Below are 26,866 nucleotides of genomic sequence, written 5' to 3' on the forward strand. Positions count from 1 at the left end.
GATAAATAGGTACTGCTCTGGCGGGAAGGTAAACGGCGTTTCCGTGCGCTGCTCTGGTTTGCCAGAATCGGCTTAGTCATGCTGGCCACATGACCCGGAAGCTGTACGCCGGCTCCCTCGGCCAATAAAGCGAAATGAGCACCGCAACCCCAGAGTCGGTCATGACTAGACCTGATGGTCAGGGGTCCCTTTACCCTTTAAAGGACCCCTGGAGGGGTAAGTCTAATCAAAAGCGACTATGGGGTGTGGTGCTCATCTTGCTCCAGGCTGAGGGAGCTGGCATTTGCCCACAGACAACTTTCTGGGTCATGTGGCCAGCATGACTAAACCGCTTCTGGAACAATGGAGCACCATGACGGAAGTCAGAGCACAGAGAAATGCCATTTACCTTCCCACCGCAGTGGTATTGGATTACAACTCACATGATTCCTGATCATTTGAAGTGTTGGTTGGGGCTGGTGGAACTTGGAGCTCATTGATATCTGAAAAACCACAAGTTCCCCATCTCATAGTTACAAAGTTCTTTCATATCCTTTTCAAAATCAAAATCCCAAGTATATAACCACTCAGATATCAAGGTCAGATAAAGCATTCAAACTGAGCATGTTTTGTACTATATATGTTTGGGTGTTTTATTTGTGCATTATTAGTGCAAAATATGAAAGTTCTGAATTTCTATCCAACCCTCCCTGCAAGTAGATCAGGACACAATAAGAATTCCACTGAACCAAACCAAAGATCCTAGCCCAAATGGCCAACTTGGAAGCTCACAATGATCCCATGGCTGCTCCCCAGAAGCTAATTTGAAGTGGCATACTGCTGAACTTAGAGGCTACATATTGACATGACTCATTGCCATTGGTAGACAAATCCTTCATGAATGTGTCTAGTTCCCCTTTAAAGCCATCTACGCCAGTGGCCATCATCACATTTTGTGGCAGCAGATTCCATAAAGTCACTACTATGTGTTGAGTAAAGAAGTACTTTCTTACGTCTGTCCTAAATTTATTGCCAGTCACTTTCATTGAGTGGTTCCAAGATATAGTATTGTTGCGTGCACCCCAGTCTCTGAGCTGTGAGAGATTCCAGGGTTGCCGGCACTTACTCAGGGTTTGATTTCCTTGGAATAAAGGTCACTGGAGACTGGGGCATCTTTAGGATATATGGCTTTATTTACACACATATATAATGCGAGCATAAGATGGAAGGACTGACCAAATTTATAACAGGTCTTGCTTGCGCCCCACTGTTGTTGTTGGGTTTTTTTGGGGGGGGGGAGAGCAAAGAGCAAATTTAGCCTCTGTTTCTTTCCAGCTTCCAGCTCCAGACCAAGACTGGCTCCTGGCCTTTTGTTCTCCTACTTACAAGATGACACAGACTGCAGTCCAGTGAAGGGTCCTACATTCAAATCCCCTAGTCAACAGGACCATAGATTTGTACCAGGACCTGTGCCTTGCTAATGACAATGCTTTGTTTAGCTGGATCAGCCTTCTCCAACTTGGTTCCTTCTGGGTGTTTTGGTCTACGACTCCCATTCACCACAGCTAGCCCAGTTGTACTGGCTTGGTTGATGGGAGTTGTAGTCCAACACATCGGGGGGGGGGGATTAGGTTGCACAAGGTTAATCTAGACCCTCACATGTTCACTGTGTGAGTAGAGGTGTATTGCTCACATAATTTTTTCCCCCAGTAATGAAAAATGGGCACAGGTGTGTGGTGGTGGTGGTGGTTGAGAAGGTGGAGCTTTGAGTAACTTTGGTGACGACATGTGCTTCCTGTCCCTGTGCTTACTCATAAGCATATTAGTACTTTCCCATCAATGCTACTCCAGACAACAGAGGAAAGAAATCAGCATCCAGCAAGACCAGAAGAAAGAAGAACAGATTAAGGGATACAGAAGTACTTAACAGTGTTGCACAAGGTACCAGTAGCCATGATGAGCAAAGCAATGCAATTGTCTCCAAAGGCTCCCTCTTACTGTCATAGTTCATCCAGTTCACATTAATCCTGTGAGAGTATGCAGATTTACTTATCAGGAAGTCCCAATCAGCGGAACTAACTTCTGAGTAAACGTGCACAGCTTGGACTATGTCCCCCCCCCCCCCATTCAGAACACACTGGTGTCCAACTGAATTCAAGTTGCTTAAAAATTTGTAGACTTATTAGGACATTTTTCTCTAAAGCCTCTTTGGTACTGGAATTGAGTGTGGGAATCTGGTCTTTCTTTTGGTGGTTTCAATGGTAATTTATTGGCAGCTGTTACAAATCATCCTACAAGTTTATCATTTAAGCCCGTGTGGGAAAATTTGATTTTGGTCAGTCACAATGCTGGAAGATACCCTTACTTGAAGATTATCTGATAACTTTATTACACAAGGACATGTAAAATGCACTGCCTCTTTCGTGACTTCATATGAAAATTCCAAATAACAGAAACTTTTGAAGGACATTCTTGCACTGTTTACCACAGCTAACTCAATTAAAAACTGCACAGACTCTTGTTGCAGTTCAGCTGTGTTTCCCCACAGGCTGTATTATAGCTCTCCAACCAGTCCCACAGCATTGAATGATGTCATGGGATCAGCTCAGCAAGATGAAAGGCATAAAGCGGAACCCGCTGGCACTGGGGAAAGCTTCCAACACACAATCCACAACGAGCACAGCTTGGGAACAAAAAGAAAAGAGAGAGAGAGAGGACTACAGATCCAGCCATTCAGCTCCAAGAATCATGTTTTTCCCCTCCTCACAACAAAAAAGGAGGGTAGGTGGGCTTATAGCAATGACTTTTTATTAACCGTATTTGAGACAAGAGAAAGGCAGAGAATGGAGCACAACTACCTGCTATAAAGAAAGTTCTTTCTCTCCAGTCTCCCAAGCACTGCCTTTGATGTATGGCAACAGATCACTGATCAGATTACAGGCACTGCTCGTCTCCCTTTGATCTGCCTGCTTAATTTTATTTTCCTGGATTTGAATTTTGCCTGGGCTTGTGCTGACATACTTTTTTTTTTTTAAGGAGATGAAGGCATTTAATGCAGAAGCTCTGGCAGAGTGAAATTCAGTTGCAGAAAGGGTGGCTATTGGATAAACAACGGCATACATCAGGTACTGTATTTTTTATTTCATTTTAATCTTACAATGTATTGACAGGCTGTCGGTTTTGATTTTTTTTAATGGAACAAAAGCTAGCTTGAAAGTTGAATAAATGATATTAAACATCCATGCAGATAATTACAGTTTGAGAAAGGCATATGGTTGAATGTAGGAAATATTTTAACAACAGTCTTGTTGGGGGAATTTAGTGTGCGATATTTTAATAAGAATAAACCTCAAAACATGGTTCAGAAAAGAAATTGAAAGCACTGATAGTAACTAGTGTTCTTGGTACACTCTGTGTTTTTCAATCCACAGTTGGAATACATAAAAAAGTTACATATGTAAATCTTAAGAGTTGTTCAGGTTTGCTTAGTGAGTACATAAGCAGCTGATATCTTTACACATATGCATTCTCACAATTTCAGAAAATAAATGGAATATGTATTGAAATTATTTGAGGATCATGATCTGTACTTGTAACTCCATGCCTAGTTACCCTCATGCTATATACTCTTAGGGTTCCATTGAAATCGGGGGGCTCACCTCTAAGCAAATGTGTTTAAAAAATGGAATGGAGTTGTCCATGAAGTGAAAACACTGAACTATAAACTGTATGTGTTAAATAAAGAGCACAACTACTCTAACTTTGCATGTTTACTCTGAATGAAGTCCCACAGAATTCAGTGTAGCTTATTCTCTAATAAGCATGCTTACGCATTTACCTGGGAGTAAGTCCTGTTGAACTCAATGATACACTTCCAAGAAGTTATTATATGTTGTATCTTGTCGTAGCATTGAAAATTCTGGCTTCAATCCACGTGTCTGTGTGTTCTCCAGGTTCTCCAGCTGTCAGGTTCTCCAACTGACTACCGTACATTGTCAGGACAGCTCCATATACAGATGGAGATGCTGGAAGCACTCAATGCGCTAACCCTTGCATTGGCACAAAATCAGTGTGCACAGTTGCAATCCTATCCATTCAAGAAACAACGCATGCATGTCTCTGGGAGGCAATGCATAATTATCATGGCAATTTATGGCCATGTTTATATATTCATTAAAAGTTTTACGTTTTAGTAGTAACACCACAATCCTAAGCATGTTTACTCAGTAAGTCCCACTGCATCCAATAGGCATTACTCCCTATGTTTAGGATTACAGACTAAGGGCCTACTAATCATAAAAAGAATATCATAAATGTTACTTTTATTTGTAAATAAGATTAACACACACTTTATTTATTTTATTTATTGCCTTTCATCTGATGATCACTCTTAAAAATCCACTCTATTATTTTTTTGAATTTTAAACAGGAAAAACAATGTAAGCTATATTATATGCTTGTTCATATCTCCGTATCTTAATCAGACACTGCATACTTCAAACAATTTCAGGGTGTGGGTTTTTTTAAATAAAGAGAATTAACAAATCCCAGTATTTTTCAACATGAGAGTAAAAGAAATGAAATATAAAGCAGATCACTAACTCCTGCTTAAAAAGAAAAGCAGCTAATACCTAAAACATGCTAACTGAGGATTAACTGCTCTTAACATATTTTAGTCTTGAACATCTGTTAAAGGGTTTTGGATGTTATGTTTGAAAACCCAGCCTCTCAACATGAGATCATGACCATATTTTTTAGGACTGATAATCTATACCATGACCTCTGGCTAAACATTTATATACTTTGAAGAATATTAGTTGTTTTATTAACTTAAATGGAAGACTTTCTGAAAATATGGTCCTCAATTGCTGGTGCTCTGCATGCATGAAAACTGGATAGATGATAATTTTAAAGAACTCATCCCATACAGTAAACTGGGATCAATTTAGGTCTCCAGATAGTTGTTTAAGAACCCTAATGTAAAGTCTGTCAATATTTTAAATGTCTTTTCTTCCTGCTTTTAGAGCTACAACTTAAAGACATGACTCTCATGAGGCTTTAAACAGATTCTGTACAGTTACCCAACTTATTTTTTTTAGAACAAGTTTACAGTATTTCCCCATTTCAATTTCTTTTATATCCTTATTTTATAACAGATTAGTATTCAATCTCCAAAAATAAAAAAATAAAACATTTTTTTTTCTTCCTACACTAATTTTATTGTCACAGGCACATTGTGATCAACATAAATATTGCTCTCTTAATTTTACTAAATTATATATTGAAGCAACAGTATAATCAGTTACAGAAGATGTGCTGTGGTAAATTCAGTGCCTCTGGGATCTTCTTTCTTATTTACTAACCTATTGGAGTCCCTTGCTATTACAAACTCATTTTCAATCCACCCACCCACAATCCATTCATGAAATCTATTTTTCCACAAGGCTGCTTTTGGCTATTATCAGGGCAATACATATAGTATCAAGCTTTTCTAGGGTTTAATTTTACATCAATAATCAATAATCTGCCCTAATTGACTGTTATAAGATTTGTCTAAGAGTATATGTCTAGCAACTTTTTCTCACAACCTCTTCTTTTGGGTCTGTAGGTTATTATATAAATATTTCAAAGACTACTAATTTTATCTAATAGAGGTCTCTTGCTCCGTCTTTTCTTCCTCCAACAACTTTTCACTTTAAAAGGACTGTTTAAAATAGTCAAAATTCCTGTCATCAGTTTTAATTTATTCAGTATCTTTAGAAGATAGTGGTGGATTATCAAATTCTTTAACTCTTGGCACATCAGCAATATTGATAACTAGGTTAGTGCAATCACATGTTAATATAGTGACCATTAATGACATAAACAATTTTATATGCCATATTTTCCTTTTTTGAAATACAGCTGGCATGGAATTTTTAAAGCAAAAAAGTAGTAAATTGTCATTAGGTCATGTCAGTGGGATGCCCTCATTTTATTATAAATTACACTTGAATTTCTGAAGATATATTAAACAGGTGGGCAATCTCAGAAGCCAGGTGGGAAATAAGCATGCCCTGTCTTTGCTGCAATTAATATCCCTTCCAATATTTCACATTCTAGAAACACAGTCACTCTGGAAACATACCAGACACAATCTAATACAAAGTTAGACACACCTTTCTATTGATTTTAATAGGAATAAGTGAACTTGTCTATTGAATTGATACCTATAACTTTCACACACTAAGTAATAATTTCACCGCAGCCACCAAAAAACATTTTTAATGGTAGCTAAACAGAGTTCCAGCAAAATTCCAGAACCCACTCTAGAATTATTCTTCCATCACCAGCTACAATCTTGGGTTTGTTTTTTTTTTAAAAAAAAACAAAAAACCTTCTGTGTGACAATTATTAGGAAAAAACCTCCAATCAGTGTCAACGCAACATATAAGAACAACGTAAAAAACGTAAACCAGTTAAAATAAATCAAATTAAGAACAGATTTAAAGCCTGGCAAAATAGGCCTACACCCAACTTGATAGCAAGCTAGGAAAGCTGATAACTGGGGATGTTGTCACTTCTGAGAAGGCCATAGAAGGCCTCTTTGACACTTCACACTACAGGGCATCCCAAACAACCCCAAAACAACATCTTAAGGTTCAGTTATGCCAATATGCTGGACAGGTAGTCATTCAGGTACCCTGATCCCAAGCCAGGAAATGCCTTAAGTCAAAAGCAGCACTTTGAATTGGGTCTAGAGACAAAAGTTGCTCCAGATCTGAAAGAACATGAGCCCACAATCTTGCTGAAGCGAAGCAGGCCTGGGTCTGTTCAGTGCTTGGATGGGTAACTAGCTGTGAAATTACATGAGTTGTAAGAAGAAAACAAAATGGTATAAATTCTGCAACTCTGTTGAGATCATATTCAAAGCCCTCCTGTGGTCCCAGCATCCCCTAAAATGCTTGGTTGGGAGAGGAAGAGGACCTTTTTCATGGCTGCCCCTGAAAATCTGGAATTCCCTCCTGTGGAAAATATGTCTCACCCTATCCCCACCTGCCACTGGCCTTATAGAAACTAGCAACATGAACAACAACAAAACTTCAGTTTAAAGAAGAATTTTGGTTTTTATATGGTGGTTTTATTGTATTGGTTTTAACTTACTGCTATGGAATATTTTTTACCATTGCTGTTGGTATTATTGGAGGGGTTTTTGTGTTGCTTCTAACTGATATTTTTAATTGTGGTTTGATTTTGTTGTCAGCTGCCTTGAGCATTTGATAATGAAAGGAGGACTACAAATGGTTTAAATAAAGTCACTGTATACTTAGAACTCCTCAAAGTGCAGGATACAAATGTGAAAGGTATAAATAACTAGATATGTAGGCAGAATAACCAGAAGCAATGTAAAAAGCAAAAGCATAACATAAAAAAACACAGTGCAGCATTCTGCCACTTTAAAAAACCCGCTGGTGGTTTAGTCTTTCATGGGCCTGATTCATACAGGATTTAATAATAATACCTGGCACTTATAATACTTTAGACTTCCAAAGCACTACACAAACATTCTTTAATCCTTTGCACAATGTTTTCAACAAAACTGACTTCAAAAGCCACATGTACATATACTATTTATTTACTCAACAGATGGGAGCAATTATTGATTCCTTCCTACAATCAAACTGTCTCAAATAACACCATAAACATATTTTAGGACTAGTAGAAGTAAAGATTACTAAAACACTCTGTAATATAATATTGACATCAGTTTCCAACAGCTGTCATAACAAGTACAGATCTGTCTTTAGACTCTAACGTTTAGAGCTGTCTCTGTCATTGAGCTACACAGATAATATTCCATATACTTCTGCTTTCTCTTAAGGGTCAGTTCAGTTAACATCTCAAATAGATCATTCTTGCTTTTCCACAAGTGATTAAAATTAGGCAATAAAGTCGAACAATAATAGGCGAGTAAGCTTTGCTGTTACACTGAACTCTTCACCAGATATAACAAAGAGCTGGTTTGTTTTCTACAACTCATACAGGACTATTAAATCCACTGGTCTATCAATGTGCTTCTTAGAATCTCAAGAAATCATTCCCTATTTCCTAAGCTCATGGGTGACTAGCTCTTACTCATGTAGCCAAGAACGCACCACAACAACAGAAGGGAACATCCAATGTTTCCTGGTAGAAACAGCTGCTGCTTCCATAGGATGGCTGCAGGGATTAGGTTGTCACTGCTTCTGATAGTTCTTCATGTTATCTCTCTGTAAAAAGGTACACCTCTAGCGCACCTTGTCTCTTAGAGTAGTGCAATGGAAAATCTGCAGAGGACCAAACTGTTAATGTGGGAGATTAAACACATATTCGGTGCAATTATAGTTGATTCAGGCCTCACCTGTGCAAATGCCAAATGTAACATGTAGCTCATGTCTTCAGAGTACAGAAATTGACAGAGAAGCCTTGAAGTAATCACATCAGAAGGTCTGGTCTGAAGTAAGAGTGGGTGCCTTAAATGGATCTGAATATGCAAAACACTCAGAGAACCCTCAGCGACCTTTGAAATGAAGCCTATGGAATATTATGTATGTTCTATCTAGGGTACATTCTTCATTCACATAGGGTAAATAGAAAGTCCAATAGGAATTGGGAGGGTGAAGGCAAGAGTCATGTTCAAGGATACATTGTTTTCTGCAGGGGTTACATAGCTTTCCCTAAGAAACAAGTTGAAATGAAAAGGATTTCCTGAAGGCAGAATATCTGAAAGCTACTGCATCACATGAAGAGTCAGGCATATGCAAGATATTTCAGTAGTAGCAAGTGACTGACACTTTAATCCCAAAGATTGATAGAAAACAACATGGCAATCGGAGTCAAGTTCTCTTTGCTACTCCACAATGAAAGATCTAATATTACCAAAGACAGTCAGTGATGGCTTTTCTGTCCTAGAAATCCAAATGCAAATTTGCACTAGCACAAAAACTTTGTAGATGGCCCTGTATTTGTGCACTGTGGCTAGTTCACTAGCTTTAGTGATACATGCAGCAGTGAGCAATACTCTTGTTCAAAGCACAGCAGTCGTACTGGTGGTCCCAGGTGCATTTTCAGTGTAAATATATAACAGCACAATCCTATGCAAGTCTTATACAGCAATGCCAACCAGGCAGATATGCCAGTATTACCTGTGTAAATTCACTTGCATCCTAACTATTCAGAGTTTGTAGAACGGGTGCAATGTGGACTTTCATTTTGTTGCTTTCCATTGTCTCCTATATGGTGAATTCTAGTTACACCTGCATTTTTGGTAGTTAGGTTATTCCAAGCACCACAGGAAGAACCAGTAAACAATTACGACGCAGCTTAACTGTATTAGAAAAGCACCCAGCCAATTTGGTTGCAAATAAATATTCCTGAAGACATTTTTGAGATCATGGTCTTTGAAACCAATGGCTTTGTTAATTGTCTTACTTTAAATGTTGTGATGATCCTATGCCCTCTTAAAATATGGTTTGGGGTACTGGGGGGTTATTAGGGTTGTTGTTTTTATTTTGATTATGTATTTTGTGGTTTTATATTTTGATTTTCTTCTGTGAAGTGCCCTGAGACGTCGGGGTATAGGGTTGTATATAAATTCAATTAATAATAATACTAATCCCACTTCCCACCATCCAAATGCCCCTTATTGGGCATGATTTGCACCAGTTCTTTCAACTAGCATAAATAGATAAAACTGGAGGGGAGGGAGGTAGCAGTGAGAGAAGAGAAACAGACATCCCATCCCTTCCTGCAGCACTACTCAGAAGTAAATCTGACTCTGTATACAATGGGGCTCACTCTCAGGTGCATTTACATAGGATTATCACTGCGGTAGGAATTATATCTTTATATTGCTTTTAATTATCACCTGCCCCAGGAAGGTGACCTTTGCAAAATGAAATTCGCAAGGCTGCGTTGCAAGATCAGAAATACCGAATATAAAAGGGGTAGGCAAGGGGTGAAGGGTGGCGACGCACAAACTACCGATGTTTCATCCAGCCCACAGCACAGAAACGGCTCCCCGCTCCCCTTTGCCTTTTAATTTCGTGGCGGGGGTGGGGGGAAGAGAGCAGGGGACCCTTATCAGCCGCACTCAATAGAAACCATACCCCACCACATACCCGGCTATTAAAACTCCCTCCTCTTGCCAAGCGGCGCGTGGGGGGCAGGCGCTGAGGGAAGGCCCCAACGGCTTTCCCCCCTCAACCGTCACTGCGTCCGCCTCGAGTTTTAAGCGTTGCCGCCTCCCGGGAGGGTCACGTGGCGTGACAGGCTGCGATTGGCCCGTGCTTCCCAGCGCGGAGAGGGAGGTGGAGCGGCGGGTGGTTGCCTAGGCTACGAGAGGGAGCTGCGGGGCAGAAAGAGAGGCGGCGGGTGGGCTGGTTGGCTGGTGAAGGCGGAGGAGCCGCTGTGGGGCTGGATGGGAGCCTCGCGCAGCGGCGGCGGCAGCAGCAGCCGGTGGCGGGCGGCTGGCGTAACTTTTAACGGTCACGGACACCCCGCCGCCTCTAAGCTTTTTTTTTCCCCTTTCCTGGTGGGTTTTGCTTCGTTCGCCGACCACGATGACGGTGAGGCACAAGCCGTCCTGGAGCTGGGGGAGAGGGATGAGCCCTTTTGCTTTCGCGAGGTGGCCAGAAAGGCGTCGGCAGCAGCGGGGCTGAGGGAAAGGCGGAGGCGGGAGGGAGGGTTTTATAGGAAGGGTTTGCCTTGCCTGGGAGGCTGAGGGAGCAGTCGGCGCCGAGAACGTGGTTAGCTGCTCGATATTGGGATTTATTTCCCAACTTTTGGATGCCGCCTTTCTCCCGCTGCGCAACCCAAGGCGGAATACACGCAGTGTCCAGTTCTCCCGCTTGGGCGCTGGCCCGCTTAGCCCCCTAGAAGGTGGTGGGTGGTCGTCGTCAGACCATGCTTTCTGATTGTGTTATGCCAGCCAGGGGAGGGATGGTTTCAGTACCCAGGGTTGTTTCAAATCTGTTAAGGTCACCTAGTGAAAGCCTTGTTTGTGGTGGCGCCCTGACTTGAGAAGTCCCCTCCCTAGGGATGTTTCCTTGGTTATACTTGACTTCCTCCTCTTATTCTGAGCTTTTAATTTCCGACAATGTTTTTATATGGCTTTGCTATTGTAGTGCTATGGCCTTACTATTGTTCTGCTGCATGGTTTTGTTTTTGGGGATGTGTTAATGTTTAACACCAACCCCCCACAGCAATCTGTAATTGTAAGATGCTCTGTGGGTTCTTATGCTCCCACCTTTCAGTTATATGTGGGTACAATCCTGTGTGTGTTTTCTTGGTATTAAGTATCAATGTGCCCAGTGGGGCTTGCTTCCGGATAAGGATTTCAGTGTGTAGCTCTTAAATAGTTGAAACCTTGGTGTGTCAATGCAGTTTGCTGGTGCTGCCTGCTGAATTCTCACTTAAGTTGCTCTCTTTCCAGTCAAGAGACTCTGAGTGGAATTGTCCTTTCTTCTTTTTACTATGCTATGTGTCTCTTCTGCCCGTAACAAACAAGCCTAAAGAGGAAAATATAAATTGTACTTACAGAATTATACCCACTCAAACAAAGGCTGTCAATTCACAGATGAAAAGGCAGGTCTTAAATACAGAATATTGGAGTATGGGTATAACTATGCTATCAAACAAGATAGATGCTTAAGAACAGATAACTTCAGAACTTTAATTTAAACCCAAATGCCCGGATGGAGACGAGAAGTGGCAAAATTACTTCATGCAAGTTCAAATAAATGAAGCATTATTTGGCTTTCCAAATGGGACAATGTTGCAACCAGATAGCAGCTAGCCCTCAAATAGTGCAAAATTGTGTCGAGGGGTAACAACAACCGATCCAGTTGGAGATTTTGTAGCACATAAAGCCTCCCAAACAGGTGGCTTCAAATCGGGCAGTCTCTCCCATGCCAGATGTCCACTGGGAATGGTGTTGGTGGATGCGGAGAAGACCTTTAACTTAGTGGAATAGAGATACCAGGAATATATGCCTGTACAGAAGAAATTTTACCAAAACTCCCATAGGTATGGTATACCCAGAGCTATGGCGATGGCAACAACAAACCCATGGTTTGAGCTTAACAAAGATAACAGACATGGGTGCCTTCTGTTCCTCTGCCCTGTGCCTTAAATTGAAGGGTTCAAAATAGTTGACATTTAAAATAAGCTCAAATATGCACATAGATGTTGCTGATATACATGTGCAACCTCCCTTACTTTGAATGTTGAATTTGACAAATTCAAAAGTATCTCTAATTATAAAGTAGCCTTTAGTAAATCAGCAGTAATAAATGTTACTACTTCAAAAGTAAGAAAGAATTGTTTGAATATAAGAATAAAAGAAGAGCTTGCTGGATCAGGCCAATGTGCAAGGTTTATACCTTATTTCGTGGTATGATAAATCATAACAGCTGGGAGTGTATGCTAACTGGCAATAACTTTACCAGTTGAACTGTAGCCCATTATACACTATGTCAGAAAGGGATTTGAAGCACTGGCCTTTGGGAAAAAAAATCTGCTGGCATGGATTGTATGTAATAGTAAGTACACGTGTTGCTGCTGAGTTTTTTTCCTTGCCCTTAACAAAGTAGTAGTGCTTGGTTAGCTATTTTGTCTGTGCTGGTAAAAAAAATAAATCAGACTACATAGAAGTAAGTTCTAAAGGTCTGTGGCTGTGTGGGATCTTGATGTTCCTTTTTTTGGCTCAATATGCTGCTTGGCATTACCCTTAATTGCAGATTTATTAGAAGTTGATTCAACAATCTGCAGTTGACTCTTTGCCTTTGGATGTGTTGGTGTGGTTAGGGAGAAAAGACAGACCTCATATTTGCCAGGTCACCCATTCATTTACCTTTCATTTCTAGAATGGGTTCTCATATTTAACCTAGTTTATTGGAATTTGGAAATATGGGGGAGTAATTCATTAACTACCTAAAAAACTTTATTTGTTCAAAAGACCTTTATACTTTTTAGCATAACAAAAAGAGGAACAGAAGTCTTTTGCCAATCTATCAATATAACCTATTAATATATTTTTCATGTGACCCCATATCAGAGCTCAGGTTACTTGAGGTCTACCATCCCAAAGTGTAGGAAACATGTGATAGGGTAGACCTGAAGGAGCGTCTCCACCCCCATCGCTCTACCCGGACACTGAGGTCCAGCACCGAGAGCCTTCTGGCGGTTCCCTCACTGCGAGAAGCCAAGTTACAGGGAACCAGGCAGAGGGCCTTCTCGGTAGTGGCGCCCCCCCTGTGGAACGCCCTCCCACCAGATGTCAAAGAGAACAACAACTACCAGACTTTTAGAAGACATCTGAAGGCAGCCCTGTTTAGGGGAGCTTTTAATGTTTGATGTATCACAGTATTTTAATATTCTTTTGGAAGCCGCCCAGAGTGGCTGGGGAAACCCAGCCAGATGGGCGGGGTATAAATAATAAATTATTATTATTATAATTATTATAGACATGTTCTTCCAGATGTGCTGGGAATTTTTTTAAAAAATGGGATTTAGAATTGGCAAAATGGGAAAGTCTATTGTTTATAAAGAGTGTAGATTCATGCAATTCTATATTATTGACACTGGCCATCTTCTGCACTTGCATTGTTGTTGTTTAGCCGTCTTATGGTATTCTTTTTCCCCGTGGTGCTCAAATAGTATGGAGAAGTGGAGGTTCTAATCTTTTCTCAAACATAAGGATTGCCTGGGGAAAGTGTGAGAGGTTTATCAAAAGCTTATGTGTCAAGGAGGCCAGGACTCAATAGTCAAGTATCTTTTTATTAGACATTGTTCCTCTTCTCTTTGCATGTGAAATCTAAAGAAAATACATTGGTGATATGAATGTAGGAGCCTTTATTGATGTCAAGTTTGTGCAACTAGGTTTATAAGTTGAGGAGGCTGGGGGAAGCAGATAGGAGGCGCTGAGTGGGATAGATTAATGCTTTATTGATTTATTACACGTTGTATTTTGCTAATTGCAGAAGCTAATCTCCATGACATCTGTTTATATTTTCTTGTAGCTACATAAATACGTATTATGTTATCCACCTGAGCTGTTTGTGTTGTGTTGTCTGGCTTATTAGATCCATAGTGTTTTCCTTGTGTTAACTGTATGTAATTGACATAAATACAAAATATATTTGCTGTAAAGTAAGATCAGGAAATGCATACAGTGAAATTATACCAAATTACCACACATGAATACCTGAAATTAGATGATAGCAGGAACATTTTAGAGTGACAGTAATTTCAACCATTTCAATTTATGATTTCAGTGTAGCTAAGCCTATCCAGAACACTAATCAAGAAACAGTACAGCCATAACAAACTTCCAATACATTTGAAGTTGCTCATATTTACTGTTTCCTCAACAGTGACACCTATTCCCTGTTATTTAGCCCAGGGTTTTCAAAACTAGGGGGACTTTAAAAAAATTATTTTGTGATATGGTATAAGGGTCTAATCAATAATAATAAAAAAATGCAATCCCACTGGGGATGCCAAAGAGTTTGGGCATCCCTAAAATAGCTCTTTCTTGAGATCTAAACCACTGAGCCTAGGGCTTGCCAATCGGAAGGTCAGCAGTTCGAATCCCCGCGACGGGGTGAGTTCCCATTGCTCGGTCCCAGCTCCTGTCAACCTAGTAGTTCGAAAGCATGTCAAAGTGCAAGTAAATATGTACCACTCTGGTGGGAAGGTAAATGGTATTTCTGTGTGCTGCTCTGGTTTCACCAGAAGCAGCTTACTCATGCTGGCCACATGACCTGGAAAAACTGTCTGCAGACAAATGTCGGCTCCCTTGGCCAGTAAAGCGAGATGCATGCCGCAACCCCAGAGTCATTCACGACTGAACTTAACTGTCAGGTCCTTAAAGGTCCTTTAGCTTTAGCTTTTTATCCTAGCTATTATGCACTGCTTAAACTTGGGGTGGAGTGGGGGTTTTGCATCCCCATCTGTTCAGGCTCCTGGGTAGCCTGAGGACAATGCTAAGTGGAAAAACAGACTCTTCTCCCAAATCTGATTCTCCAAATAAGATTTCAGACTCCTACAGATGCTTTTGATTTTAAGAAATTAGGGTTGGCATACACGCAACTTATATGAAAGCTATATTTTAAGCTTAGTTGCTGCTTTTGAAACTACTTACCCCTGTATGTTCTTATATATCTATCACACCAACTTGGTGAGGTAGGTAAGGCTGAGAGACTGTGACTGGCCCAAGTCAGTTTCACGGCTTAGGGGTTTGAGCCCTGATTTCCCCTGTCCTAGTCCAATAGTCTAAGCACTGCACCACTTACAAATAGAAATGCAGTAATAGTAAAGCAACAAAGAGTAGTTAGCTTGAATAGTTAGTCGTATTATTTTTACTTATTTATTGCATTTATACCCCACCTTTTATCCAAGGAGCTCAAGGTAGAGTACATAGTTCTGCCCCTTCTTTAATCCCATCAAACCAGGTGAGGGTAGCTGATGGATCTCAAACCCTTGGTGAGTTAGGGACTTCTTCTGTTTATGAAGACAGTCTCTGGCAGATTGAGCAGACAAGCCCAATAGTGGGTCCAATGGTCAATAAGGTGGTTTCTGCACTTTCTGTAGAGGGAAGTGAGGGGCAGATGGGGTTTGTCACCCTGGGAAGGTAGCCCATCTAGGAGAAGGAAAACAATTATCCTAAACCTTGCAGGATAACTTCAGAAGAACAAAAGGCTAAGAGGTAAACCCTACACAAATCTGGAGTGGAGCCCTAAGATGGTTGGATGGTGCCTCCTTCCAGCAACTCCTGCAGCCAAGCTGGTGCCAAATGTATTGCTCTGCTTTCCTTTGGACCACATCAGCGAGGCAGGGGAGGAGGTGTCTTGTCGCCAATCCAGGATTTCCATACATACTGCCCAGGCTTGTGCTCTGGGAAGGTCACTTCAGTGCTGCTAACACAGTTTGATTCATCCCTGGAGGCATACTCCATTGTCTATTGAGATAGATGGATGTCAACAACCCTGTGAAGTAGGTTAGTCTGACAGGCAGTGACTGTTCCAAGGTCACTCAGTGAGCTTCATGGTTGAGTGGGGTTTTGAATCCTGGTCTCCCTGGTCTTAGACCAATAAACACCACACTGGCATGGCATGTGGTACTTCAGCTTTGTGGGGAGATGAATAGAGGCAGGGGGATTGAACATGTCAACTTAATACTACCACCCTCTACACTGCTCTCTCTCTCTTTGTCTTCCCTACCCAGTTACCAAAAAGAAACCTAGTTTGAAAGGCAGCAAACTATATGTGACATACCTGGGACAAAGTTCCATTGAACTTGTGGGGCTTGTGAATGTATTGCATAGGACTGCACTGTTAGTTCCTTGAGGAAGAGATCTGTCTTTGCTTCAACTTTGAAAGGTACTACGCATGTTGACAGCACTATGAAAATAATTATAAAAACCTTACAGCCTATTTGTTTGCCTATTAATTTTCTGCATGCACTACAAACAGAATATAGCATAAGAAGTCTGAGGTTTTTGAATATTTCAAGCTTTATAAGATATTTTATCTCTAACTTAAGCTGATCATTTTTATTTGTCATGTTATTATTATTTATTGAATTTATATCCCGCCCTATACCCAGAGGTCTCGGGGCAGTTCACATCCTGTGTTCATACTGTTAGTAATATGGGCTGTACAAAGTTTTTAAAATACTTAGTGACCATTTTTTCTAAAGCAATGTAATGGAATAACAGTTTTTAGTTATTCTAAACCATACAGAATGAAAATGAGAAATAGAGGTCCAACTTCATGGAGTCTGACTGGATGAAACAATAGGTGTTGTAGTTTTAAACTGTTGCATGTTTACATATGGAAAAACAAAATATAATGCTGCCCACCACAACATGCAGACTGATGTATGTTTTGGAACTTGGTGTAAAAGTTATGAAGGATTATGTATCCCAGATATATAGCTACATTCACATTAAAATTATTCTCTTGTTATACTTAAAACAAACTTGGGAGATACAGTACTTCTCTTTAGGCACCCATGTGCTTATATTACTGGCTGCTATCAGATGTGGATGGGGACAGATCACAGCTTAAGTTAGGATTTGGACAATTTAGCAGAAACATTGATTTCCTTTGCAAAACAGTATTTTCTAATGAATGTTTTATGTTGATGTGGCTATCCCTTGGTAGGAGAAAAAGTTTTTTATTGTTAATTAAAATTCATTATTAATATTAATAAGTAGAAACAAAATGTCTATATTAGTTGGATTTGGGATACAACATTTCTGGACATATTTTGCTCTCTGTATACACAGGAAAAGGATAGACTGAATGGCTTGTGTCCAACTGACATCAGTACAGTGCCACTTGATAGCAGTAGAGAACAAATTTGCCCAATAGCAGCCTATTATTAAGTGCAGTAATGTCTGTTTTTAAACCAGAAATGTTTGAACTGGAGACAGAAACAGGAAACACGCAGTTGGCACAGTTTCATTCCTTTCAAGACTTGCTTCCAGGCAACTCAGTCAGTTATTTGTATGTTCCAGTCCTTTTATTTTTTAATCTAATTTTCTTTGTGAAAAGCACTATGTTATTGCTGCATATTCCAATTCAGGGATCATACTGCATGCTACATTGAATACTCTTCCTACGTATATTAGCTGAGCCGTCTCCTGAGATGTTTCTGTGAATTGAAAAGTGCCTATAAAACTTGTGGGATTAGAAAGTTCAGACGTATCTGCTGTAAAGTACTCAAGAGAATTTGCAACTTTTGAGGCTAAACAAGTTCTCTGAAATTTAATATCCAGATGTTCTCAGACTTCTTTTTGGAAGTTCCAGCAGTTGTAAACTTCAACTCAGAGCCTTTTGATGAATTGCTCTATTTTGGAGGCTGAGTAATTATTCAATATATAGATGAGGCAATCGGCTTAGAGTTCACAGCAAGATGAGCAGATGTACTAGGCTAGTAGTAGAATTATGCGATGTGAAATGTTTGGCTTTTGAAGTGTACGACTTAGTTTCTGCATGTGAAATTCCTGACACTGGTATTGGGTTTGGCAATGTTCATAGGAAAATGTTATATTTGCTATTCAATATAAAAATACTTCTAGACATCAAAAAAAAAAAAAAAAAAAAAAGTAGAGACATCACCTTGCCAACAAAGGTCCGTATAGTAAAAGCTATGGTTTTCCCAGTAGTGATGTATGGAAGTGAGAGCTGGACTATAAAGAAGGCTGATCGCCGAAGAATTGACGCTTTTGAATTATGGTGCTGGAGGAGACTCTTGAGAGTCCCATGGACTGCAAGAAGATCAAACGCATCCATTCTTAAGGAAATCAGCCCTGAGTGCTCACTGGAAGGACAGATCGTGAAGCTGAGGCTCCAATACTTTGGCCACCTCATGAGAAGAGAAGACTCACTGGAAAAGACCCTGATGTTGGGAAAGATGGAGGGCACAAGGAGAAGGGGACGACAGAGGATGAGATGGTTAGACAGTGTTCTCGAAGCTACAAACATGAACCTGACCAAACTGCGGGAGGCAGTGGAAGACAGAAGTGCCTGGCGTGCTCTAGTCCATGGGGTCACGAAGAGTCGGACACGACTGAACGACTAAACAACAACATAAAAATACTCAAAGAATTGCATAAGAAAATAATATCTCTGTAGAAAGCTTCATAAAATAATATAAAATAATATGTACACATACTTTTTTGTATTATTTTGCTGGCATTTGTTAACCAGAGATAATTGGGTACAGAGGCAGATTTTAATTTTATTATATTTAGATCCTTCCCTTAGTTATTGATTGGAAAAACTTAGAGCAGATGGAACAAAAAGTACAAATGTGTCAAAGCATGCCAGTGGAACGAGCCTTTCTGTCTGTCCCACTACCTGAGAAGTGACTAGCCAATTGGGAGGGATCAGCAATGGAATGAGTCTTTTTCAGGTAAATACAGTAAGACTCATTCCATTATCTTAGCATGATTATTGTTTATTGAATTTATACCCTATCCTTTCTGCTCTCCAGAAAGTACCTGATAGAATACTTGCTATGATGTTTTTTCTATACTAGTTTAATTTCTGATTCTTTTAATATATTATTTGTTAGTCCAAGCCTTTGGATGGGATCAGATAATAACTGACAGTTATAACTGCAAATGGGCACCAAAAAGTTGGTTACCTCTTGTTCTGTTGTACAGTTTTATTATCATAGTATTGCCATATATCACAATTGTTCCTATTTAGTTTAGTTTATCATTACCAGCTTTTGAATTTTCAAATACCATAATTAAGCATATAAGTTGTAAGCATGCATCACCAGCGTGCTGTGCTATGAGGATTTTATGAAAGGCCTCTTGAAACTGGAAACCTAGAAAAAAAGGAGTGCACTTGGATATTATAATAGTGATTTGTTTTATTTTGCATTACAGTCTGCCAGTTGCCTTGTTACCAACAGTAACATTAATTGTCATCTAGCCCTTGGGATCAGCAGACCCAGAAATCAAGCACATAATCATGTGAGATGTGCACATAGCTCTTCGGGCACAAATGAGATGAAGATTTTTTTTTTAGAAGGCCTTGTGGGGGCTATTTTGCACACCTGAAGTTATATGCACTTGTGGTTGAGTCATTGGAAGTGACTGCTGCAGCTCACCTAGAACCCAAGAGCCCTAAGTCTGAGAGTGAGGAAGAGATCAGTGACTGAAGAATGGGATGGGTACCTAGTATTCAGACATTATTTATATGGCTGCTCTTTTTCAGCCTTAGATATAGATATATAAAAGTAATATATCTGGATCATAATAAAAAGCTGGCATACCCAGCTTTTAAAGTGTATGACCCATTATATATAAGAAAAGCTGCATCAAATTTGTTGTCCCTCCTTTGCTTCTTCCCACATAGTTTTTGCAGCACCAAAATGACCTACCCAGGGCGCAAGCTAAGACAGTGTGTATGGAGGGCCAGGGCTGCCCAGATGACGAGACCCGCTCCTTTTTGCTCACCAACCTCACCTATTCCTCTTTTGTTGTTGTTTAGTCGTTTAGTCGTGTCCGACTCTTTGTGACTCCATGGACCAGAGCACGCCAGGCACTTCTGTCCTCCACTGCCTCCCGCAGTTTAGTCAAACTCATGCTGGCAGCTTCGAGAACACTATCCAACCATCTCGTCCTCTGTCGTCCCCTTCTCCTTGTGCCCTCAATCTTTCCCAACATCAGGGTCTTTTCCAGGGAGTCGTCTCTTCTCATGAGGTGGCCAAAGTATTGGAGTCTCAGCTTCAGGATCTGTCCTTCCTCTTTACACCTTGGCAAAACAAAAACAAAAAAAAACCCTTAGCTCTTGCCATTGCTTGCCTTAGCCACTTGCTTGCACATAACTCCCTTTCTCTTCTTTCCTCCTCCTTCTAATTTTGTCTTGGCTGCTTGCCCATCCATATCTCCATCCTCCAGATCCCTCCTCCTCACCTTGCCTAGATCACCCTCCTGCTCACATTTCCTGGGTCTTTATCTCTGTCCTTTGGATCCTCCCTTTGTGAACCTTTAGCTATGTTCCTTGTGCATCAGGCAGATTTTCTATCTAAGTTTATGTCCAACATACCGTAGGTTTTCAGATTAGAATTGGGGTTCTAAATCAGGAAAGAGAAAGGTTCTGTGCTGAGTTTGGTTCAAGTTTATGTTTGGCTTGATTCTTAGCTCCAAACAAACTCTCTTGTGCATTGCCAGTAGAGATTTACTTTTGATGAGCCAGTGGCTGTTACTGGATTATTGGAGACTTTGCTACAGTTCAGAGTTGCGGTAACTTAAATAGTAATGCTGATTAGGATGTACCACTTTGGATCCCAGGTGAGAGTGAACAAATGACTGAATGTTCCTTTGTACAAAAACGTTTACTGCATGTAGAAAACTATATTGGAGGGCAGGGAGAATGCTAGGCTAAAAACCCTTCATTTTGTCATTTAGTATATATGTGGAGGAATGTATTTCTCTATGGAGCACGTGGAAGACTAAAGCAGCACAGCCCAAACAGTTCTGTAAGGACTAGGTCAGATTTTCAGGAGTTACCAGTTTTCCCATATGTGATTACTCACCATTGTGCAGGCCTCAAACCTAGATGCAACACTGCTAATTCATCCACCCTGAAGTTTTAAAATTATTTTCTTTTTTCAGATTTAGTACTTCATCAAAGGAAAGACTTCAGAAATGGATACAAAAAGGTCACAGTGGCATTCTAGCATGCTGAAGTTGCTGATACTTCTAATATGTTTTGTAAGTAGACAATTTCTTGATGTGTGCTGTGAATTTATGCTCCAGTGGGTTGCACAAGTGGTGGTAGTAGATGACTCCCTACTGAGGGAATCAGAGACAACAGTGTTCAGAAGTAACAAGATGTCCTGGGAGGTTTGCTGTCTTCCAGGTGCATAGATTTACAGTGTGACGGAGTTGTCGTCAAATTTTATAAACCCCACTGACCACAACCCTTCTGATTTGTGTGGGTACGAACAATACTGCCAGACACAGCCTTTGACATATAGCATGGGCTATGAAACTCTGGGCAGGAAGTTGAAGAGCCTTGGGGCAAAGGTGGCTTTTTGAACACGCTTTCCTGATGACATTTGTGGCCTAGGAAGAGAGAGGAAAATACTCAAAGTAAACCACTGGCTGTGCAAGTGGTGTTGTCAGGAAAAGTTTGGCTTCTTGGACTATGATCTCCTCTTTTTTTGAGGAAGGACATCTGGCAAGATATGGGTTGCACCTCACAGCAGTTGGCAAGAATATATTTGCTTAAGAGTCTTGCAAACCTGATCAGGAGAACTTTAAACTAAATCCTTATGGGGTGGGAGACAATTTTACAAACAGCAGGGGAACACCTGGTATTGGGTATAATAGCTTCATTGATGCATAGGTAACTGAGATGGTGCTCCAGAAACTGCTTAAAGGACAAGAAACTACAAGATGGAAGCAGCTGGAGGGATTGACTCATGATTTCAGTTATTCCTATACTAATGCTCACTATATGGGAAACAAGCAAGACAAATTTGAGCTCTTAAAACAGGATGGCAAATATGACCTAATAGGCATTATTGAAATCTGGTGGGAAGAGACTGATGACTGGAATGTAGAAACTGAAGCATATAACCTGTTCAAAAGGAATAGACCAAACAAGAAAGGAGGAGTAGCAACATTGTATGTAAAGGATGTATGCACTTGTGAAGAGATCCATGATCTGGAAGATGGAGGGCAGGTAGAAATTATATGGGTAATAATTGTTGTAGAGGCAAGCAACAGTTACCTTAGTGTCTGTATAGACAGCCAAGCAAGACTGAAGACTAAAGACTTGGATGCCTTCCTAGAGTAGATTACCAAACATTCAACAAAGAGATACACAGTAGTCATGGGAGACTTACGCTTCTCTCATATTTGTTGGAACTCAAAACTCCACCAAGAATGTACGATCCAACAAATTCCAACAAATTCCTCCATTGCCTTCTGACAAGTTTATTTCCCAGAAAATGGAAGAAGCAACATGAGGATCATCTATCTTGGACATGGTCCTCACCAACAGGGAGGAACTGATCGACAGTGTGGAAATACTGGGAAGCTTGAGAGGAAGTGTTCATGTCCTCTTGGAAGATATTGGAGATATTTTTTCTTAGTAATCAGTGGCAATTGCAGAATAACTGGCCAGAACTAGCATCCCTAATTGTTGGCCATGCTGGTTGGGGCTGTTGTATAAAACATCTGAAGGTCAACAGGTTGGGAAGGCTCTATAAGATTATTGATAAAATTCAGCTGATTAAGATATTGTGAATTAGCCCAAAGCAGTTCATGAATGTGGTGTTGTTACAAGCTTAGTTAAGGTTAGCAAACCTCTAGCTCATACTGGCAGAATAACAATACTTAGAAGCCACCACCCACGCTCTTGAATAATAATATTGAAAATTATGTGTATTTGTCTCACAAATGTATGTAGGACTTAAACACATAGTTAATTTAAGTACCACTGATTTTAAATGGGAGTTTTGTGTGTAAGGCTGTAATTCTAAATAGATTTCTCTGTGAGCAAGCCTTAGTGAATACAGTGAGTAAGCCTTAGTTAATACAGTGAGACTTATTTCTGACTAAATACCTATTTTGCACAATTTCAAATACTAAGATGTAGCATATTATTTTTGTTTTCGTGATTTTTAAAGATTTTTGTAATTTTAGTTTATGTAGTTTGTCAATAGAATTTTGATATTTGTATACTTTAAAAAATTAGTTTAAGGATACCTTAGCTGTGCCTAATAGATCCAACTTGCTTCAGTGAGGAGTGGTGCATTTCTGTTAATAGCTTCTACTTCCAGGAAAACACTTCAAAAATACAAATGTTAACTATATTTTAAGGTACCACAGATACATATCACCAATTTGACTTTGCTTCTAAACCAATTTAATTAGATAGATAAAAGTTACAACTATTTCAGTTACATGTCTTAATGATAAAATGAATCTAAGCACAGATGTTGCATCAGAAATTTGCTTTAAAAGATTTTTCCTACTGGAGGTGATTAGGATAAAGCATAGGTTTATTCACCAGTAAAGAGAGCTCCAATACTGTAAGGCTACTGTTTCAACCAGCAAGATTGGAAGCTACTGCCAATGGTCCTCTCACTGACTACTCTCTCACAGGCCTGCAAAAAGGCCTGAAATGGAGTATTTCAGGGTGGGGTGCCAGAGGCTCTGGATCCTAAGAAGGGCCACATGCCAAATGTTCAATGGCATTTACCTGCTCCCAAATAAGTGCATACAGGACTGCAGCCAGGGAGTGCAATCTCAATACCTTGAAAGCACCAGGAAGGGGGAGCAAAACATGTAGGATTACACCAATAGAAACAGATTAACTGAAGCACTATTAATTAATTTTATATTTTCATTTTTAGACAAACACTGTAATTTGTGAAACTGGAGACTGTAGAGAGCAAGAGTTCAGGGATCATGATGGAAACTGTATGCTATGCAAACAATGTGGACCTGGCATGGAACTGTCTAAGGTATGCATGTATATTCACATTCTCTAAACCATTTTTTTCTTTTGATCCTATATTTCCCAGTTATTGAGATTAACTTGAGTTTTATGTATTGAGTCACTGAGGGTTGTGAAATGGCACTTAGAAATGACAAGCAAGTGTTTTGTTAAAAATATTTAGATTCCCAGTATTAAGAACTTAAGAACAGTTCTGCTAGGTTAGACCCAAAGGCCCATCTAATCCAGCATTGCTTTCCCATAGAGGCCTACCAGATGTCTATGGGGAGCCCACAAAGATGACACGTGCACAATAGCACCCTCACATTTGTGTTCCACAGCAGTTGGTATTCACAGCAACCAATACTCTGTGATACACTTTGGCAGAGTCATAGTTATGAGGCTATTCATAACTTTTAGGCCATTCCTTTATATACAAAAACATGTGATTAGATTCTTAGCCATATTTGGTTCTGGAGTAAAAATGTTAAAACAGAAGCTTTGTGGTTTCTGCTTTCTTTGAACTGATTTTCTCAGGGCATCCACAAGCTTAAAATTCAGTAGGAGATTTTATTCTTAAAGAACATTACACCCTTTTTTCACTGCTTTTAGTTAAATGAAAAGCTGTGCATCTTATGAGTGTCATAAATAACATTTAATACTGCTACTATGTGCTTTTTGCCACTTGGAGGAGCAGAAAGTATTTTTATGCTATGGAGTGGTTGTATTTGCATGTAAAGCTAAATTATTATTTGTTGTGACTTGCTTAACATCTGAACCCACTCCAGGCAGCTTGCTGTTGTTAACAACAAACCAAGAAGTGAATCCATGGTTTGTTGTTACCTTACAAATTGTGTCTTTTTAAAACTAAAGTTTGGGGTTGTGGTCCAAGCCAGTGGATTTTTCTTAACCATGGTTGGTTTGCCTAATTTGAGCTCAACAACAACAAATCCAAATGTGGATGAATTCTGGTAATAGTCCTTTAGACAAGAAGTTTCCCATAGAAAGCAGTGTACACTGAGAGTTCATGAGAGTTGAGATATTCTGGTGGTGACTCAGATTAGATTTATTTAGGGTTGTCTAACCATCTTTTGTGAAAGCCTCTCCCTTGGTTAACTGCTTCTTTTCATCTTTTATCTTTAGATAGATGGTAAATATTAGCTCTTCAGTTTCTGACACCTTAGAGCAACGTTGCTCATTAAAATCTTACCTGATTTTTGTCCAACAACCTATGATACTTAGATTTCCAGGGGCAGAGTCTTCTCCTCCCATTTGCTTGGGTGGCCAAGTGCCTGTAAGTTTGGAAGCAAAACAGGACCACCCAAATATAAAGTCATTACTTCACACCTGCAGGCTATGGTGGAACTCATGGAATGGTGTCTTTCTGCTCTCCCTACTTCTTCAGAATAGATAACTATTGCAGTTTTACCTGTCCTTCCAATTTCTACCTTGTCTAATTTCCAAATCTTTCTACCATTGCATTATCCAGACTCCTGTGGTACACAACTGCCTCCATATTAAAGATCTCCAAAACCACATTTTATTTATACTTGCATGTGAACATGTATCTTACAGTGAATACACATGTAAGATACATGTTCACATGCAAGTATAAATCAAAACATTGGCTGTTCTTGTAACATACCTTCCCTTTCCTGCTGGGGCAGAACAGGAGTTTCATTCAGGCTGCAGCTTTCTCCTTTCTCAGCTGATTTGCTGCTCCTCTCCTCTCTTATAGGCTCAGGTGGAAGCTCACTAGAGAACAGAGATTTGGGGAGGCAGAATGAGGAGGGGGCTGTTGCCTTGGTTCTCACAGGAAAAGACTTCTCATTCTCTGCCCAGCTTCCTTGCTGGAGCTTCTTCTGGGAAGATCACATTTGGTCCTTCATATTCTTATCATATCCCCCCCTTCTGCCAGCCCTCTGTGGCCTGGGATATTTTGGTAAGAGAGCAGCAGAAGATTGAGTCAGTGAGGCTGACTGACTTAAAGGTTATGCCTCTACTCCAGTTCTGTCACTCTGTTGGATTAATATATCTGAAATGTCTTTTGGGGGGGCATGATAGCCCCAAGTAAAATACTCAAATGCTTAGGAATACACAGGGTTTTATGTTTTCTTTGAAGCACATGAAGCACTGAGAAGCGGCAGAATGTGGTTGCAGAGAGAAAGGAATGGGGTGGCTCGCCCCACCCCTGCGTGGCTTCCTCTACTGCTGTCTCCAGTTGGTAGATGGCATATTCCAGGGTGGACCCTTGTCCCAGCAATGAAATGACTAGACCAAGCCCTGATAGAGAAGCCAGTAAAGTGGGGTAGGGAGAAGAGAGGCAGGGCTGTTTGGGAGATGGGGGGTGAGGGAAGAAGAGGAAATAAACTTCATGTGTGTTTGTACTATTAACTCATGGCTATGGAATTCACTATACTTCCCCTTGTTCGATGGAGTCACTGTTAGCAAGTACACTGTTAGCAATACACAGCTTGTATCTGTTGGTTCAAGAAAATACAGGTAAAAATTCCTGGCTGCCAAGATCTTAAGTTTGGGACAAGTACTCTTTGATGAGAGAACCCTTAGCAGAGATTTAAAATCACAAAATATGCAACAAACTAAAGCGTGGAAATAAGGACTGTTAGACCTTTAAAATATGCCCTTGTGAGTTCCAAAACATCTCTCTACCCCCAGCATAGGAAAAGACCAGAGGCTTGGTAAGTTAAGAATTGGTTTACTTACAAACTGTCTAAAGGTCAGATTCATGTCCCTCCCACTGTTTTTAGCAGGCTTCATTTTGGGAGTGGTTGATGAAATGTGAGCTCTTGAAGAGCCATCAAGGTGGCAGCCGCTGTTTTTGTTTCCCTCCCTTAATACAGTGCCTCTTTCTTAGTGATATGGAGGTTGGG

At 40.2% G+C, this 26,866-nt stretch overlaps 1 protein-coding gene across 9 annotated transcripts in view; it reads left to right on the forward strand.

The window, feature by feature from the left end:
- Window positions 1-2,623: 2,623 nt before the first annotated feature.
- The window catches only part of TNFRSF19 (TNF receptor superfamily member 19), a 53,034-nt gene continuing 28,791 nt past the window's right edge, over window positions 2,624-26,866 (forward strand). Inside the window, exons 1-4 of one of the 9 annotated variants that reach the window (XM_083436683.1) lie at window positions 2,624-2,760; window positions 3,016-3,104; window positions 21,140-21,238; window positions 23,893-24,003. In XM_083436683.1, coding sequence (XP_083292809.1) covers window positions 21,173-21,238; window positions 23,893-24,003 — 177 coding nt within the window. In that variant the 5' untranslated portion in view covers window positions 2,624-2,760; window positions 3,016-3,104; window positions 21,140-21,172. Of the gene's footprint in view, window positions 2,761-2,783; window positions 3,105-10,349; window positions 10,566-21,139; window positions 21,239-23,892; window positions 24,004-26,866 lie in introns of those variants that run through there. The other 8 variants (XM_083436687.1, XM_083436684.1, XM_083436688.1 and 5 more) reach the window with 8 other exon arrangements.

This window comes from Podarcis tiliguerta, assembly GCF_965153285.1.
Source record: "Podarcis tiliguerta genome assembly, chromosome: 4".
Lineage (NCBI taxonomy): Eukaryota > Metazoa > Chordata > Lepidosauria > Squamata > Lacertidae > Podarcis > Podarcis tiliguerta.